This window comes from Silurus aristotelis, assembly GCF_946808225.1.
Source record: "Silurus aristotelis genome assembly, chromosome: 17".
Taxonomy (NCBI): domain Eukaryota; kingdom Metazoa; phylum Chordata; class Actinopteri; order Siluriformes; family Siluridae; genus Silurus; species Silurus aristotelis.
The window spans coordinates 14,412,941-14,432,997 of NC_139590.1; the positions used below are offsets into that span (position 1 = coordinate 14,412,941).

At 37.5% G+C, this 20,057-nt stretch overlaps 1 protein-coding gene across 2 annotated transcripts; it reads right to left on the minus strand.

The window, feature by feature from the left end:
• Window positions 1-930: 930 nt before the first annotated feature.
• Window positions 931-19,316, minus strand: pecam1a (platelet and endothelial cell adhesion molecule 1a). Of its 2 annotated transcripts, none has more exons than XR_014537452.1 (15): window positions 19,134-19,316; window positions 19,018-19,041; window positions 18,159-18,449; window positions 17,242-17,523; window positions 16,808-17,068; window positions 16,448-16,699; window positions 14,299-14,586; window positions 13,429-13,710; window positions 12,222-12,360; window positions 12,024-12,099; window positions 10,233-10,286; window positions 9,914-10,000; window positions 9,681-9,737; window positions 9,081-9,100; window positions 931-2,994 (listed from the first exon to the last, which is right to left on the minus strand). XR_014537452.1 is itself a non-coding variant. In XM_083565827.1 (15 exons), exons 1-15 carry the CDS (start codon window positions 19,189-19,191, stop codon window positions 2,944-2,946), a joined length of 2,226 nt encoding a protein of 741 aa, XP_083421953.1. In that variant the 5' UTR covers window positions 19,192-19,316; the 3' UTR covers window positions 931-2,943. The 2 variants fall into 2 exon arrangements, 1 of the variants encoding a protein (XP_083421953.1); XM_083565827.1 differs by having other exon boundaries at window positions 12,024-12,103.
• Window positions 19,317-20,057: the final 741 nt, after the last annotated feature.

Below are 20,057 nucleotides of genomic sequence, written 5' to 3' on the forward strand. Positions count from 1 at the left end.
AAAAAAATTCTATTAAAGTAGCCAGAGAGTGCACATTCACCAGAATTAAGCAGTCAAGTCAATTCAACTTTATTTCTATAGCGCTTTTCACAATGGACATTGTCTCAAAGCAGCTTTACAGAATGTAAGAGTGAGTGAGCGAGGTGTATTTAACCCCTTAATAAGCAAGCAATGGTGACTATGGCTATGAAAAACTCCCTTAGATGTTATGAGGAAAAAACCTTGAGAGGAACCAGTCAAAGTGGTGGTTAATACATTTTTGCAGGCAAATAGTCAGCATTTTCAGGGGCCAAGCACTCAGAAAAAGTGAATCATACATTTACAGGTAGTCGTCGACCTACGACCTATGCAACTTACGACCATTCCACTTTACGATCACAATCGCTAGCCGCGGCGTACGACAGTGCGTACCAGCTTCCGGCATCATTTCACAGTACTGTACATATAGCCTACTCTACTTATGACCGGTCTGTTGGTCCCAATCGTGGTCGTAAGTCGGCGACTACCTGTACAGATGTTCTGCAACTGTAGCCTAAGCAATAACTAAACCTTTGTGAGGCATGTGATGCTGTAAGCTAAATTGAATGATGATTAGACAAAATGTATAGGTGGAGTAATGAAAAAACAAATCCAAGATGGTGGAAAATCAAAGTTTTGGGCACACAGTTTAAAGGTTAACAGATTACTTCTAGCTACATGTGGTCCTAGAAAAAGTACTTCCATCTTGTCAAAATTAACTAGAAGGAATGTTGATAAGTACATCCTCCCTACTTAGTGTGATGAACTTTGCCACTTTGAAACTCTACTCAGAAGACAAATAGCAAGAAGAAAAAAATAAGTATAATAGGCATGGCCTTCTAGTAAAAAAAACACAACAAAACAAAACAAAACAAACAAAAAAATAAAGTATAATAAAAAAATCAGACAGTCTTAAGAATTCCAAGTAACCTTTATTTTTTTATTTAAAAAAAAACAAAAAACCAACAACACTAAACCTAGAGTTCCAGGCATTTAACAAATACACACAAGATTGCATAACATAGTTACATAACACTGAACACCCGGGCAGAATATATCTTTGGCAGTGAATTCAAGCAAGTAACAGTATTCCTGAAAATTAGCAGTTACCATGAAAGATATGCAGTGAAGTAAGTGTGAAGAACACGTCAGAGAAAGTGGAGCTTGTTGTCACAAATCCGAGAACTCATAATGCAAGACAGTCACACACAAACTAGCCCCATAAGGTAAAGTAGAGGGCAACATATTCCCAGAATGCATTTCACAGGGGTCAGCATGCCAATTTTAGCAGCACAGCCAATAGGAGGATAGGAATCCTGCTTCACATGTATGAGGACCAGGTTCGAGTTACAGTGAGGGAGATCACTCAAAAGCAGCAGTAAAATAGGAAGTACGTGATGTCCCACCTGCCTAAAATAAGTACATGCAGTATATGAAAGTGATAGAAAAGCTCACTGTAATATCACTCTCATAACACCAGATGGCAAATATATATACATATATATTTATATAATTATTTTTTTTCCTATGTTATACAAATGAAGCCATAACACTGCTTTAAGTTATCACTTTTTATACAAATTGAGACATTTTTAAATACCTTCAATAGTACTAATAACTAAGGAAGTAGTATGAATATTAGGATGTCATGAATCTAACCAGTATAAAATAAAATTTGATATCTAGCTCTGTGTCAAAATATTGCTATTTTGCTATTCTGTTGCTATTGCTATCTGCTATATGTAGATAGAAAGTATGGATGGAATGGCTTTTAACTCTTACATACTGTTCTGGTCAGATTTGACCCGTTTTAACATTTTACAGCTGTAATTTTTGAACGCTAGAAACGCTATATTTGTTGACTTTAATGGGCAAAAATATTATAAAAACATGATTATACATTTGCAAAAAAAAATAAAAATTGCAGGTATCTTGTAAATATTTATTCTGCATGAAAATAGGAAACTAATTAAAATGATTTTTAATTGAATTAAAACTAACTCATTAATTAAATGTGTGCTTACAGTTTTCTCTTTCCAATAAAAACTGATTAAGGTCATGAGCACTGTCTCATATTTAAAAAAACACACCACTTGTATATTATAATAATATATAATTAACAGGCAGTAATGTTTTATTGTACAAATGGGTTTTCTATAAAAAAAAAAAAAAGTTTATTTACCAGAAGCAACTTGACTTTCCGATCACAAGTCCAAAGACTTAACCACCGAACTTCACATCCCCCTGAAATATATTCTTGTCCAGTTTTGGATACTAATTAATAGAAATTTAGTACTAAGAACTAAATTTAATACTAAAATTATTACTAAGTACAGTGATTTGTTGCTTTCTGGTGGTAATCCCCCCCCCAAAAAAAAAAAAAAAAAAAATTAAATAAAAATGTATAAATTAACAAAGGTTGTGCATGCCAGTAAATATTACTTTTGTAATGACAAAATAAGAACAGTGTATGACAATGATACATAAAAATAAAACAATAGTTAAAAATGGGACAACAATACTTACGTTACAGTTACAATTATGGTTTGTATTAGTGATTAGAAAGAATGAAAGACCTGTTGTGATCACTTGATTTATATACATAAATTCTCATCTGTAATGTTTAGTTTACACGTTTTACAGTAAACTTTCTTTGGATGGTAGGTGTTTAAAAAAGATTTAAGTCTCGTTTGAAGCACAGCCTTTATTCTCAGCAATACAACAGTCATATTACAACACAGTGAGTGAATTAGTGCAGCCTCACTAATTCACCTCAAATACAAAAATAGCCCAGACTGATGAAAATGGCATAGAAATGTATACAACAATTGTAGGGTCTCTTCACTGGCAGGCAGGTAGAGCAGGAGTGGAAGCCTGAATAAATTACATGTGCATTACATGTGCCATATCTAGCGCAGAGGGACTCTACTCAGGGGCCGTCTCACAGTTATTAAGATGAACATACTCCACATCATTCTGCGGCAGAGAAACATCTGAAGTCACTTACTATCTGAAGTAGTTTAATTAGTAAATAAACATTATTATTATACGGTCACCACTTTATACTCAGACACATGCAGGACTATACACAGTGCATCTGGAAAGTATTCAAAGCACTTCACTTTTTTCACATTGTTATGTTACAGCCTTATTAATGAAAGCCTAGATTTAATTAATTATTTTCCTAAAATTTCTAGAAAGAAGTTTTCTAGAAATCTTAGCAAATCAATTAATTATAAAAAATAAAAATAAAAAAAATTACATGTACATAAGTATTCACAGCATTTACACAATATTCACACCTTTGCTCAAAACTGAGCTCTGGTGCATCCTGTTTTCACTGATCATGCTTGAGATGTTTTTACAACTTGATTGGAATCTATCTGTTGTAAATTCAGTTGATTGGGCAGATCTGGAAAGGCACACACCTGTTTATATAACCTATCACAGTTAACAGTGTATGTCAGATCACAAACCAAGCCATAAAGCCAAAAGAATTGTCTGTAGACCTCAGAGACAGGATTGTATCGAAGCACAGATGTGGGGAAGGATACAGAAAAATGTAATTGATGAATGGCTACAGGACTTTGTAAATGTCCTTGAGTGGCCCAGCCAGAGCCCAGTCTTGAACCTGATTGAACATCTCTGGAGTGATCTGAAACTGTCCGTGCACTATCAGTCCCCATCCAACCTGGTGGAGCTTGAAAGGTTTTGCAAAGAAGAATGGGAGAAACTGCACAAAAAGGCGCTTGTGGCACCACACTCAAAAAGACTTAAGGCTGTAATTGGTGCAAAAGGTGCTTCAACAAAGTATTGAGCAAAGACTGTGAATACTTATGTACATGTGATTTAGTTATTTTTTTTATTTTTATAAATTAGCAAAGATTTCAAACAAACTTCTTTCACGTTGTCATTATGGGGTATTGTTTGTAGAATATTGAGGAAAATAATGAATTTAATCATTCATCCTCAGTAGTAACTGGTCCATTTGGTCCATAAATGATAGGAGGACCAAAGCCTTATCATTAACAAACCCAAATTCCAAAAAAAGATGGGACACTGTGTAAAAAACAGAATGCAAAGATTTGCAAATCTTATAAACCCATATTTTATTCAGAATAGAACATAGAAAACATATCAAATGTTTAAACTAAGGAAACATACCATTTAATAGAAAAAACAAGGTAATTTTGAATTAGTTGGCTGCAAAAACAAAAACAGGGCAGTAAAAGTCGGGGCATAGTAAGTGTTATTAAAATGAAATGGTTGGAGAAACATTTTGCAACTAATTATGTAAATTGGCAACAGGTCATTAAGATGATTGGGTATAAATAGTGTATCATAGAGAGGCAGAGACTCTGTGAAACACTTTCTACAAATTGTGGAACAATTTTAGAATAATGTCCCCTTTCAGGAACTTGAGCTGCGTCAAAATGCTATGGGAACGAGTGTTCACGCTCTGAAATAATGTGTGTAATCAGTCAAAAATTGGAAGCTGGTTGTCAGGTGTCAGGGCTGCGCTTTGTGATACTGAAGTCGAGGAGCTTATGGAGGTTGTGACACGTGCCGTTGCCAAGTTCGATATAAATTGGCCGGCACGTGAGCAGAAAGTGCTTTCTTCTAGTAAATTAGATGAGAGTTTTCTGACAATCATGTCACAACCTCCGTGTTGGGGTCTTCGTTTCTTTCCCGACCTGCACACTGAGGTGTCCAGGTTATGGGTTAAGCCTTCTTTTCGGCCTGCCCCTTTACCCTCAGTTCCACTGTGTATTCCCACATTATGGGGCGCAAAGAACATGGGTATGAGGCGATGCCGCAGGTTAAAGAGACGCTTGCCAGCTATTTTTCTCCCAGGATCGCCTCCTCCCTTAAGACCCCAACACTTCCCACGAAGCCCCTACGCAATATATCAGTGCTTTTGGGTAAACCCTATGCTAAGGCAGGTCAAGCCGCTGCGTCCCTGCACACCATGGCAGTGTTGCAGGCATATCAGGCTGACCTGCTGCATGAGTTGGATGTGGGAGGTGCCCCGGGCAGCCATTTTTATGAGCTTCACTGTACAGTGGATATGGCTCTCAGAGCCACTAAAGAGACTGCTAGGGCCATTGGCCAGTCTATGACTGCCCTGGTGTCCACAGAAAGGCACTTTTGTCTCATTTTGTCAGAGATGTCTGATAGAGACAGGGCCTTACTGATGGACGCGCTGCTAACCTGTTCTGGCCTCTTCGGCGACTCCATAAGCTCAGTGGTGGAAAGGCTTCAGGAGAATAAGAAACAGGCGGCGGCGTTACGCCTCATGAGGTGACAGATCTAAGGACTGTCATCTTCAATGGGAAGGCACTGCTGTATCTGCTGCCCACCCTGTCCAAGGTGCTGAGCCTTAAGCTGGTTGTGTTTCAAATAAGATCCAATGACTGGTTTGTCAGGGTAGATCTAAAGGATGCATACTTTCATGTATCCATCCTACCTTCTCACAGGAAGTTCCTGAGGTTCGCTTTCGGGGCCAAAGCTTACCAATATTGGGTTCTTCCATTTTGTCAGTGGGCCCTGGTGTGAGAGGAAATGCAAAAATAAATGGTCGCTCTGCCCGAGGTCTGTGGGAAGGGCCTCCTCTACGTTGGCACACCAACTGCCTAGAAATGCTGGCCATGTTTTTAGCACTGAAGAATTTCCTCTTACACCTCAGAGGTCACCACATGTTGGTTGCCCTGAGGTCTCAGGGCATCAGCATCCTCAACTACATTGACGATTGGTTGATCTTAGCTTAATCAGAGCAGCTGGTGGTCCGGCATTGAGATGTCATTCTCACTCACATGAAGGTGTTGGGGATTCAACTGAATGCCAGGACGAGTGTGCTTTCTCCATTACAGAGAACCACCTATCTCGGTGTCATATGGGATTTGACTACTTTGCGTGCGCAGTTCTTCCCTGCCCGCATTGTGGCCTCCTTAAGGCCGTCAGGAAGGTCAGAGAAGGGCAGCTGCTCACTGTCAAGCAGTTCCACAAACTGCTAGGGCTCATGGCAGCTGCGTCCAGTGTTATTCCACTTGGCCACTTGTTGGGGGAATTAGGAATGGTCGCTCCACCTAAGGTCTGTGGGAAGGGCCCCATCTATTCACATCAACTGCCTAGAGATGCTGGCCCTGCTTTTCCTCTCACACCTCAGAGGTCACCACGACCATCAAGGAGGTCTGCGTTTGTGCTCCCTCTGTAGGCTGGCGCACCAGATCCTCCTTTGGGCCCAGGGGAAACATCTCTCATTGTGAGCAGTTCACATCCTGAGTCAGTTGAATGAGGCAGCAGACACCCTGTCTAGGCAGGGGTTGAGACCCTGGGAATGGCGACCCCACCCCGATGTGGTGGACCACGTTTGGAAGATATTTGAAAAAGCCCAGGTGGATCTGTTCATGTCTCGAGAGACATCGCACTGTCCCTTCTGGTTCTCCCTTACTTCTCCAGCTCCACTGGGGTTGGACGCCATGGCTCAGGCATGGCCGAGACTGCATCTGTACGCCTTTCCCCCTATTGTGCTGCTTCCGGGAGTTCTGGAGCGAGTTTGCCGGGACGGAGTCCGTCTCCTCCTGATAGCTCCAAGATGGCCGAGCACACCATGGTTCGCGGACCTGGTAGCTCTCCTCGAGCACCCTCCATGGTCTGAGGATTCCTCTGGTCTCTCCACCGAGGTGGTAGAGAAAATTGTCCACTCCAGAGCTCCCTCCACGAGGAGGTTGTATGCTGCCAGGTGGCATCTGTTCTGCATCTTGGAGGCACCTTTTCCATCAAGACCACATTCTTGTTGGCCATCTGCTTTATCCAGAGAGTAGGGAACTTGCAGGCCCTTTCTGTGGCCCCCTCCTTCTTGGAGTTTACCCCAGGTATGGCTAGTGCCTTCCTGTACCCCCATACAAGTTACATCACCAAAGTGCCCTTGGTTGTCCCACAACCCGTAATATTACTGGCATTCTATCCTCCTCTGTTTCCTGGCCCCAGACCAGGAAAAAATGAACCAGCTCTGTCCGGTGCGTGCACTAAGCAGGTGGATTGTTGATTCCATCACATCATCTTATGAGTCCTCTGGTCTCCCTGCTCCTTTCAGGGTCAGAGCTCACTCCACCCATAATGTGGCTGCCTCAAAAGCTTCGTCCTCTGGAGTTCCCTTTCAAAACATATGTAACGCTGCAGTTTGGTCCACCCCACTGATCTTTTTGCGTTTCTATAACCTGGACCGCAGTGCCACTCCTGGCCCCTTTGTCTTCCTCTAGCTGTGTTTGAGGCAGGGACTGGTCAGTCTGGAGTAGTTGGACACTCGTTTCCAAAGCGTTTCAACTCAGCTCGAGTTCCTGAAAGGGAACGTCTCTAGGTTATGCATGTAACCCTAGTTCCCTCAGGGAACGAAATGCTGAATCTCTATGCCACACCTCCAGCTTCCCTGCAGCACTTCCTAATCCCTTACAGAAGCTGGTGCTGCTTCACTCCATATGCGTTTTATACTTCCTGGTCGTGACGTCACCCCAGCGGTGACAGCCAGCGTCCAATTTTTGACCAATAACACACATCATTTCAGAGCGTGAACACTCGGGCATGTTCCCAAAGCATTTTGACGCAGGTTATTGTTCCCTCAGGGAACTTGGGTTACATACATAACCTAGAGACGTTCCTCAACATAAAATTGCTAAACAGTTAAATATCTCATTATTTACAGTACATAATATCATCAAAAGTTTCAAAGAATCTGGATTAATCTCTGGATTAAACTAGAATCCTTTAGCAGACACATGGGAGAACAATCCTCTTCCAAAACCTCAGCAACTAGTCTCCTTAGTTCCCAGATGTATATGGACAGAAGATATGATGCTAAACATAGCCCTGTCCCAACAATTTTTGAGACCTGTTGCAGCCATCAAATTAAAAAAAGATCTTATTTTTTCCTTAATAGGGTATTTATTCTGATTTTAAACATGTTATTTATTATTATTTTTGTTTAATTATGAATAGAATATGGATTTATTAATCATTGTGTTCTGTTTTATTTACATTTTACACAGTGTCCCACCTTTTTTGGTATTGGGGTTGTATCCAATCATGGAACAAAGAAAGTACACCTCCTTCAGTATTTTTTATTTATCAGAGCCCAAATATTAATTGGGAGGTCCCCAGTAACATCTATATACAAACAAATGACAAAGCAGAATTCAATATGCAGTCCCTTGCTGGCACCCCACCAAAATAAACCCACAATCAGGTAGAAAACAGGTAAGAGAAAATAAGTATACCCTTCCTGCTTCATTGCTAAAAAAAGAAAAACTGAATGAGGTTGTACCTATTGAAGGAAGTTGATTGTATTAACTGTTAAAAAACAAATATTCACCTATTCATTGACTAATATTTTAAAATAATTTTTGCTATTTGACAGGTATAAACAAATAAATTCCTATTAATTAAAAAAGGGGAATGACAAGTGCTGATACAGGGTCACTGGAGGAGCAGAGAACAGGACAGTTGTCAGGGTTACACTTTGGAAATTATTTCCCTTCACAGAATTTTTTGTGTTTAAATATTTTACAGAAGACCCAATGGGCATGTTTATACAATCTAGAGTCATGGCACTACAGATTTTTTTTTTTTTTTTACATATCCACATTTTAGCTGCAGTATTCATGTGCTCAGGTTGAGGCTTTCAGGCTCTGCTTAAAATCCTCTCTGAGGCATTCTAGTATATTAACAGCAAACTTAAATAATGATATTGCAACTATATGCATGGACTAACTAAGATAAACTTAACTAGGGTTAACTTACAATCTACTGAATTAATATGGATATATAGTAAGTATGGTAATCTATTGGAGACAGAGCTTTAGGTACATGGGCTTTTATGTATGTAAACAAAAAAGAACAGGGGAGTAAATGAATTAGTGGATTTTTTTAAGTTGGTCTTGTAACCTTTAATGCACGTTATTCTTTTGCCTTTATGTGAGCTAAAAAATATTATACATAAGGATGCTCATGTTGTGTGCTGGTTGGTTTATGTGTGTTGGTTGGTTTATGTATAGTGTTTTACTTACACTGACTTGAGCCTTTTCATCTACAAAAAAAAAGTGAAAGAGTAAGAGGAAAAGAAAGGTTGAGAGTGAAAATATTGCACGATTAATAGTACAATCCCACCTACTTTGCTGTTTTCAATCAGCTCCTAAGGAAATGGGTGTGGGGCATTTGCTTTGGCGTTGTTTTGCATTAGTTCCACAGTAATGAGTGTGTGTGTACCTAATCTATTTCCTTTCAGATGAAGCCATTGCTGGATAATAAATCGCCATTCCCTAAACCATTATTGTGCTAACACTGTTGTGTTTCATGCACACACCAAAAGAATTAGTAAGTACACAACCTATTAATCACTGAAGGAAAAGACCCTTGAGGGTTTATTTTTGCAAGGGAAACAATGGCAAAGTGTTCTGTCGCAAAAAGACAGGAGGCTCAATGGACAATTGTTAAAACAGGAAGTAGTCCTACTAACAGGATAGGAAATGACACCTGGTGCCTCCTGCATGCTTGAAAAAATACACTCAAGTCCTACTTCTAAAACCATCCACAATGCTGTTTTAGTTTAAACTGATTAGTCACCTTACAGATGGATAAATGTGTATAATCTAGACATTCAAACTCACCTTGGGTGATGTCCTGGATATCACCTTTCGCCATGTCTGCATCATCCGTAACAAGCTCTAATGTGACACAGATGCAAGAGTCAAAAAAAGGACGCAGAGAACATACACATTCAAATGCTATCCTATCACATACACACGTACAGCCCAGCCTCATATGAGCATGTTTTAACAGCTTTATTTATAAACCAGTCAACTTTATTATAATTCCTCCTTAACAAATTGCAGCAGCTCACCTCCACCAGGGTTCAGATTCTGTAGAGGCGGCTTGTCAGCGTCTTGAGACATCTCTGACTCTTCCTTCTCACTCTCTTCATCGGAATCTACAGGATACAGAGCTTTCATCTTTACCTAAGCACTTAACCAGTGGCACCAGAAGATGCGACTGTAAATTATTTCTGAGAAATATTGTGCAGTACTAAACTCTGTTCATGTTGCTATTGACCATAGCTATAAGTGAAAGTTTACTGTTATTGCACTTATTTGTGGCACATCATGCTATTAAGAAAAATAAACATTTACATACAGTATTCTCTTACAGTCTAGATTATATACCTGAGTGTGATACATGATCACTCCACACATTCCGGCCCATGATACCAGGAGTGGCTGTGAGGGAAAAAAAACATTGGTTAGTGGTTACTTTACCCATAATACCACTTAATAATAAACTAAAACATGCATTTATGTTATGGTAAAATAAGTGTGTTGAAAATGATGCAAAGCTAGCTAGAAGAAAGAAATACAATCATTCACTGAAGGACACTATGCTTAAAAAGTACAGTATGTTGTCTTTGAACATATTTTCTTTTTGGACACGGATAGAGGTACTTGAGTAAAAGTATCTATTAAAATTATCATGAGAACAAAACATTCTTTTCAACGACTTAAAAAAAAAAGCAAATAAGGACATGTTTTCAGAGCAGTCCACAAATTTGGATACATTTCTGAGAGCTCCATTACATATAGAAATATAACCCTAAATGCATTTATTCCACAATTAAATACACGTCATTGTGAACATTTTATCAAACTCTCAGAACCAAGAACCAAACAGCTCCTTGGTTAATTGTAGCCATAAGATACATGTAACATATATATCCTTATAATATGTGTATTTTAAACTAGCCTTTTAAGCTTTTAAGGAGATTCCCCCTATTCAGTACAATAAAACCTTCATGACATCACCTCAATTGAAGGTAACCAAATCAATAAGTGCCAGTTTAACCACAGTTATTGTTTTGTTGCTACACACATTATGATAAAATTCACTCTATAAATAATAATGTTATGCAAACTATAATAAATATTCTTGCTCTATGCGTAAAAGGTGTGTGGATGCCCTGTGCTGCCCACCCCGGCAAGATGCCTAAATACACCACTTTCAAGGGGCAATCGACATTTCTACTTTGTGAAGTTAAGTAAAAAGTAAGATATTTGATTTTGAAATATAGGGAAGTTAAAGTAAAAGTCTCTCCAAATAGAAATACTTCAGTAAAGTACAGATACATAAAAAAACTAATTAAGTACAGTAACGAATTACATTTACTTCGTTACTGTCCACCTAAAGATTTGTTTCCATTTATTCACAAGAGCATTAAACACAGGTTGAGGCCTTTCCACTCCAACCTTGGCAAAATTGTCATGGAGATTTGTGCACCAACTATCTATTTGGAACAGGTTTCCACTGATGCTAAGGCATACCAACACCTTCTGGGCAACTGAAGCTTTAAACTTTGTTTAAACTGTTTGATGAAGGCTGACCTGGTGTTATGTTCAGGACTCCACATATTTTTGGTCATAAAGTGAAGATACGAACACATTTATTTGTTCATCATTCACAAAAGCATTTGCAAATGTGATATTTATTGATTAAGTATATGGAGATTCATATAAACCTATTTCAAATAGCAAAATTGTGAGTTAAAATATATACAATAACTGTAGTCAAATAAAAATTAGTCTGTTCAATTGAAGTACAACAGAACTGGCTACCATAACTTATGCACTGCAATCGCTGAGCTGCATTATCTACACTCTTTTTTTCTTGTAGTTATTATTTTGAATTCAGCTTACTGAAACAAAAACTCTGCCTTTTAATGGAATTATGTGTGGTAATTTGTGGGTGATTGGTTTGTATCAATTATCATGAAAGTTCAAAGAATACCAACAAAACCTGCAAATTTGGTATGAAACTCTGGTGCGGGTTGGCTGATAAAAACATTTAAATACAGTGTTTCCAACACAATGAAAATGGAGGTTCATTTGGAGTGAAACAACTACTTCAACAACTATCAACAAAGTCTATTAGACTCCTAATGCATTAATGTAAAATAAAGAGCCTACCATTGCCTACAGTATTATCCTCGATGTCGAGCGTAAGGCTCACCCTCATGGGATCGGTGGATTTTGCACGTGCAGGCTTTCTGAAAGAGCACAGAGTAAGTGAGGATTCACAAATTCAATAAGAACAGTTTTAAATAAATGAATGGAGATAAGATAAACAACAGAAAAACAAACAATCGCCCACATGGAAACACCTACACAGACAACTCGACTGCTTTTTTTCTTTTTTGAGGCGTATGTGCTTTCTTGAGGAAAACAAGAAGAATGATGACAATGAGCACCAAAATTAAAATACAGGACACACCAATGAGAGCCTTCTTCCATCCTGCTAACTTCACTGTAAGAGAAATATAAAACATACAGAAATTAAACAGGTCTATTATCATATTAATGTATTCCAAGTAGTCAGTAAAAAAGCCTATCCCTGTTGTGGGGCATCTGCATGTAAAATACAATTTATATATAGCAGTCAGCCTACAGTGCATGTCTTTGGATTGGGGTGGAAACTGAAGTTCTCTGATAAAACTTTCAAAGCATAAAGTAAACATGCAAATGCTGTGAACTGGGAAATATTATAATATTATTATATGAATTCTGGTCTCATGATATTCCTCATATAGTCTCTGGGTCTATAGTGACCCTGACAAGAATAGTGCAGTTACAGAAGAGGAATGAATGAATAAGTGAATGAATGAATGAATTAATATAAACTTTTGGTGTGTAATCAAATTTCTGTTTTAAATATAATTCCTGCATAAAAACATTAAATTATAGATTATACACTAGAATATATCATATGAAGATTTAATTACACTGTTCAGATTCTCATAACAGCTGCTCAACTGCACATCTGCATTAATGAATGTGCCTTAAACAGTATTTAAAATATTTTTGTTGTTTTTACACTAAAAACACTAAGGATTTTATAAAAATAATATAATGATGAAAATCCTAAAAATTTGGAACTTAAATTAAGACTAAAATTTATATTAATATTACAGTGTTGTTCAACGCACTATTCTGTTTGGCCAAAAAGTTTGATCTGACAGAAGTTCTAGGTGTATGATTTGTACCAATATATCTGTTCTAAATAATTATTGCTTATATTATATCAAGCTACACAGGGATTTGTATAACAGACTACACATATTAATTAAGGCTTTTTTGGAGAAGTCTCCAAGGTCAGTATTTTGCAACAATCAGAGTTAATTGTTTATTTTGCATTTTACAACATGTGATTGTTTAGAATAAACAATAAAATGTTTTTGTCTTATTGCTGTGGTGTAACAGAATTAAAAAGTCACTTGAAAACAGCCCATTATATGGGGCTATATCATACCATCCTGTCCTGTTAAGTTTCATAAATAGTGTATTAATAGTGTAATAAATGTAGGTGAAGTCTGACCTTCGATGGGGACAGAATGACTTCTCATTTTCTTATTAGCATCATTAGAGGCCTCGCAGAAGTAGCGTCCTTCATAATCACGGGTTATAGACTTGATGATGTGTGATCCTTTTGTGTTGTTTATATGTGTAGTGTTTAGAGGCTTCACAACTTCAGTACGGTACCAGGTAAAGGTGATTGGGACTGTTCCTTTATCCACGCTACAGACGAGAATGAGATCTTCACCTTCAGAGACCTTGTTGTTCTTAGTTTTAAGAGTCAAGTGTGGTTTGGACACAGTTTCTAGTGGGTATGGGAAAAGAAATATTGTTATTACTTATTCCTTCTTTTTGATTTAAATATATACATTTGTGTATGTAATTATGAATGTATGTAACCATATTCCTTTTAAGTTGCTTAAATATTGTTTTTATTACTCACATTCTAAATAAATTTGTGGTCAGAAAGCAAAGTCATGGAGATTCATAGAGGGCTAAGATTATTATTTCTGGATCTTTATATTCTATATTCTTATACTGTACAAGTCAGCATTCATTTGAGAAGTGTAATACAAAAAAACAGTTTTGTTCAGATTAAAAAAACACAACAAAAATCTTTCTTTTATTATTAAGAAAATTGGTATCTTTATTTATACCATAGTGGCCCTGAGCAGAAGTAACTAAGGCATTTATTAAAATGGTCTTATAAGTCTGTAGTCTTCCTTTGTCCAGACTCATTACCACAATAAGCAAAAGTCTTCTGATTTTTGATGCTATTAAACTCTAGATGCCCTTTTGCTTTCTATATGAAATTGAATCCTTTTATAACACTTTGTTTTATTAAGTACAAAATAGATTTGTTATTGTATCAGTTCATCATTAAATCTCTTACCTATAACTGGTACATTAAGAGGCAAACTAGATTTCCTGATAGTTGCCCCCTGATTTTCAGCCTGGCAGGTGAAATCATGGATCTCATTTTTGTCACTAATGGTGGAGGAGATGTTGAATAAAGCACTACGTTGAGGACCAGTCACTGTCTTGTATTCCATTTGCTGACCAGACTTCAGTAAGGTATAGGTGATTGGAAGTGTTCCTTGTTCACTCTCACACTGAAGCTGAAAAGGCTGCCCTATGATTATCTTTCCAACTGTGTGAATAGCTGGAACTGAAACAGGTACTAAGAGAAAACAGGAAAAAAAAATGTATATAGAGAAAAAAGAAAAACACTCCAAATACACCCTTCTTACTTCCACAATAATTAAAAGAGTAATTAGCAGCCAGGTGTTACTATAGAAATGCACAAGATTAGTTCATCATAAAGAAGTGTGACTACCTAAGTAGATATTTTTGGTAATTTGTTTTTTTTTAGACTACTTAGGTGTGTGTTTACATTATGCAAAGAAGAAATGGCACCAACAAGGACCTCAAACCTAAGAGCCAATTACTGCTGATGGGATGGGTTATAAGGCCATCTCCATCCAATCTGAAATTAATAATTCTACTCTGAGTATAATAAATTTAATTTAAACTGGAGATGTTTAATCATTTTTGGAGATAATTTAATAAGTTTAATTTAAGCAGGAGATGTTTAATCATTTTTGGCAAAAACAAACTCAGCATACTATTACTAACACCCCAAAACAAATAGCAAGCATGGTGGTGGAGGGGATTGGGTTAGTTTTGAAGCCACAGTAAATCATTAACACAAAGATGTAATCTTTATTTCAAAATATTCTTGAAAATTGTAAGTTCCCTTTCAGGAACTTGAGCTGCATCTACAATGCTTTGGGAACGCTTCCACCATTGCCCTCTAAAAAAATTACTTAACAAGCAGCCATTATTGTCAAAATACCATTTGGGGTTGTTATTATGTTTGTAAACTGCTATTCAGTTGCCACATGTTGGAATCAATGTATCCCCTTAATGAACAGCAGCAGCACTCATGCAGCTCCAGACTGTTATGCTACCACCACAATGCTTGACTATAGACACAATTTTCTTGATACTCCTCACCAGAGCGTTGCCACACATGCTGGACACCATCTGAGCCAAACAATTTTATCTGAACTTGATCTCTGTTGTAAAGGAAGTGGCTTCCTTCTGGGACGACATGCAAACCAACTGCAATCTCTAAAGCAATCCTGGCAGCACTCTTGGTCTTTTGTTTGAAACTAGCTTCCGCACCTGACGCATAGCTTGATGACTCAATTTATTTGATCAACCCTTGCAAGTCCTGAGTGGAACCCATCTTGGAAAGCCTCTGTATGACCCTGGCTACTGTTCTGTAACTCAGTTTTAAGGTATTACCGATCTTCTTATAGCCTAGGCAATCTTTGTGGAGAGTAACAATTCTAATTCTCAAATCCTCAGAGAATTATTTGCCATGAGGCAACATGTTGAGCATCCAGTGGACAGTATTAGAGAGTTCTACTTAAAGCACAAACTTTTAACTGCTCTATTACATAACACACAAATTTGTATGATCCTGTCAAGCAGATAAAAACATGAACATGTTGAATAGGACTTGTGGCTTTGCATGGTTAAATTACATACAGCTGTCATCACTCAGGGTGTACTCATGTTTGTTGCCAACTATTTTTACAATTATGGCTGTGTACTGAGTTATTCTCAGAGGACAGTAAATACTGTTGAATAAACTGCACAGCACTACTCTAAAATATATCCAAGTTTTATTTCTATAGTATTGTCCCTTGAAAAGATATTCTTTTCAATTTAATATATAAATAGTTGCTGAAATGTGAGGTGTGTACTCACCTTTGTGAGATACTGTATATATTTATAAATTGTAGAGGGTATACTTTTATTTTCCATTTACTGTAGGTATAGTACCTATTGTATATTCAAATAACACAGACTGACAAACAATAGTTCAATAATGTGCAATAACATAGTTATAAACTTTTTATATTACCAAATTTTGTGAAAACATATTTATAGAAGAATGGCATAATCATTCATAAGTTGAGCCTATTATCAATGTTGATATCATATACTGGAAAGCTTTACTGTTTGCTTACCTTTAACATTAACAACTAATGTTTTGCTGGCTTTGGTGATGTTATTAGCTTCAGCCTCACAGTAGTAAGTCCCACTGCTGTCTTTGTTTGCCAAGGTGCTGGAGCTGCTTAGTTTTTTCTTGTCTTTATACAGAGTGTACTTCACATTAATTTGGGGTTCTGAGATAGCTAAACTCTTACATTTTAGGGTGAATTTTTGTCCCTCAAACACATAATCTGGAGTCATACTTAGCACAGGCCTGGAAAACAACTCTAAGTGGTAAACAAGACAGTTTTATTAGTGCAGTAGATACCATCAGTAACCTTATCCAAACTGCATTATTTTGTAAGATGAACTTTACGGTTTTTGTGGATAGTTACCTTTTACCTTCAGCTGGGCCTTGGAGCTCTTCTGGACATTGCGCCATTCAGCTTTACATACATATTCTCCAGAATTATTTTCTTTTGCAACAAAGCTGTATTCAAATGACCGATGGGATTTGTGCAACACAGTGTCACTGGTCAGAAAGACTTCAAGATCAGTTCGGAAATAATCTGAAACATTACAAAAAATGCCCACCCGGTCGCCCTCCACAACATCGGCTTTAGGAATAATTCTTATTGATGGTGTGATCTCAAGTGCTGAAAAGAAAATAAACAAAATTAAAATACACAATGAAATATAGCAACAATAACTGCCGTTAAATGTTGAGGAAGATTAGTATTTAAAGCTCTTTTGCTTGATTGTTAATCAGGAATGACCAACATGTCTTAAAGCAAAGCCAAATAGCTGAAATGTGTTTGTCAGTCTTTACCTCTCACAAAGATTTTCACATTTTTGCTGTTGTTGGAAAAGCCTGCAGTGGGGTGCAGCATTAGCATGTAATTACAATGAAAGACATTGATTCCAGTTTCCTGAACTTTAACTTTAAAAGTTGCTGAATTTTTATTGGTATGGTCATGTTTAATTTCTATATTGTTCTTGTAGAAGTAGATATTCAGACCACCGGTTTCATCTGGTGCACTGCATGTGACCACAACTTCATCCCCCTCATTCACAATGCTGGGCTGTACATTCATCAATGGAGTCTGAAGGCCTGCATGGATACAGAATTATTAATACAATTATCATTTTTTTTTTTTTACTAAATTGGAAAAAAGTTAGTCAATTTCCTATCATGATGCTTAATGCACTTGCCACCATTTTTCCAATGAACTTGGACCGAGCAAGTTTGGTTTGGGGTTTGGGTAAAAAAAAAAAAGGAACCCTCCAAAGAAATCTGGCAACCTAATTTGTGTGCATTAGGGGTGTCAAATAATCACTCTATCTACATCTTTTTAGGACAAAAACAAGTTATTAATTAATACCTACCCATAGTCTTTTTTAAAATAAATTGTTGTTTTTTTTATATTAATTTTAAATAACAAAAGTTCTACAGTCCTGACCATATACTTAATATGTAAATGCATATTACTACTTTACATAGGCACTGATCACTTATGACATTATTGTTGTAGTCAAACAGGAAGACATTTAACACAAAACTTGTAACATTTTGGGGAATGATACTGCTTTACTATATGCTTGTATATGCCTATAATGCCAATAATGTTTTATATTTAACCATGCATTATCTTTAGACTTGTTTCTACAATGACAATAAAGTTCTCATCCACATCATCTTTTAACATTTTCATTTGCTTCACCTATCATTTGTCCTACACACTGTACCTTGTACAGTGATTCTCTCTGGCTTGCTCTTCATCTCCTTTTTGTCGATTTGGACTTGGCATATGTAAAGGCCTGAGTGGGAAGCCCTGGCTGGGACTAGGCTGTAGTCCACCACAGCATCAGTTGTGTTTTTGGAGTAGACCACTCTTTCATCCCTCAGGAACTTTAGAGTGTGCATGAGTTGTGAGGAACTGTGGCTGACTTTGACTTCACAGCGGAGTGTCAGGTTGCTGCCTCTGTCCACCATTGTTGCTGGAAGGATGGTCAGCTTTACCGAGTCAATAATGAACACTAAACATGAAGGTAGAATTAGAATGAAGAAAGTGGGTTATCGAAATGTAGGGGAAATTCTTACTCTGAAGAATTCAATACTATTTACAATGTATTACAGTATTTTCTGTGTTTGGAAATACATTTATCTAGTGCAGCTGTAATTATGCTTGTTATTGACAAAGTTTGATGCCAAGTTTCCATGTTATTTTCATACGCAATGCATTTATTCTTGTGCTGCAATAACAGTGAGAGGCTGTTGACAATGTAGGGAGTCCACAGGAAGGCCACTCCAAGACTGAAGGAATTATGGCTTTTAAACAGAGAAAATGGAAGGAGGAAAGCAGGCAAATATAAGGTATTAGACTAATCGAAGTTCAGGGCAAAGACACCATATGCAGCATACTTATTTCATGCTTAAAAAGCAGGCCAACAGATCCCAAACTACAAAGTTTTGTTCTAATATAAAAACTATTGACACACAATACAGACCCCACAACATTAGGGAGTTTAAATAAAACTGGGGGCAAGCAGTGTTTCTATAAACTTCTAACGCAAACACTAGTAAGGTACAAAGTACATAACTTACCTTTCTGTGCCTCACCATCATGCCCTGCAGATCCAATAGTAAAGAGCAGATATGGAAAAAGGTTACAATAAAGATTTGATAGACATATAGCTAAGTTGTAAAAGTTAAGCACTTACACAATGTAAAAGTGAAGATGAGGATCAGAATGGGCCAGAATGGCCAGCGCACCATCATCCCAGGTGTTCTGTGATTTTGAGACTAAGAGAATGTATAAAGTTCTGTTTTGAAACCTGTCTTCTCTCTCTCTCTCTCTCTCTCTCTCTCTCTCTCTCTCTCTCTCTCTCTCTCTCTCTCTCTCCAATCTTAATAAGGAAGTGTGCAATGCTTCCTCAGGATGTGCGCAATTTGATTGTTTGAAGTGGACCACGTTTCTTACAATGCTTGCCCATGTCCTGCTTCAGTGCAGTTCTGTGCTAAAAATAAGCAATTTAGCTGGTTGAAGGTGCTCATGATTAGGTCAGTATGGTGATCAGAGTTTCATACAAGATTTAATATGCATAGTACATTAGAAAATTAGGGCTGTGGATAAAAATTTTGTCCAGCTTAATTGTCACATCTGACTGAATTGGTTGGAAAAGTACTGTAAGGCTTGTTTGTTATGAAGCATCAAATGCACAGGATAGGTCTGGTTATTCTAAGATAAAAAAAAATGTTAATGAGGTAATTTTACTGTTAATAACATTACACACACACACACACACACGCACGCACGCACGCACACAAGCACGCACGCACGCACGCACGCGCACACACACACACTCACTTACTGACCCATATCAAATGCTTAAAACAAAAAACATATAGCTAAAAACCTGCTTTAGCTGAAATAAAAAGCCACATGTTTGTATGATTCTGCAGGGTGGTGGCAACAACAAATACGCATTTTATTCATTGGGCAAAAGCTGCTGCAGTATTCTAGGATAATCACTAGGTGCCGCTCGAGGTTCATGCTAACACATCTCCTACATGCAACCTTGCAACAGACCAACAGTGAAAATTTTCATTTTGGTTGTTTGAATTAACCCTTGTGTTCTCTTTGC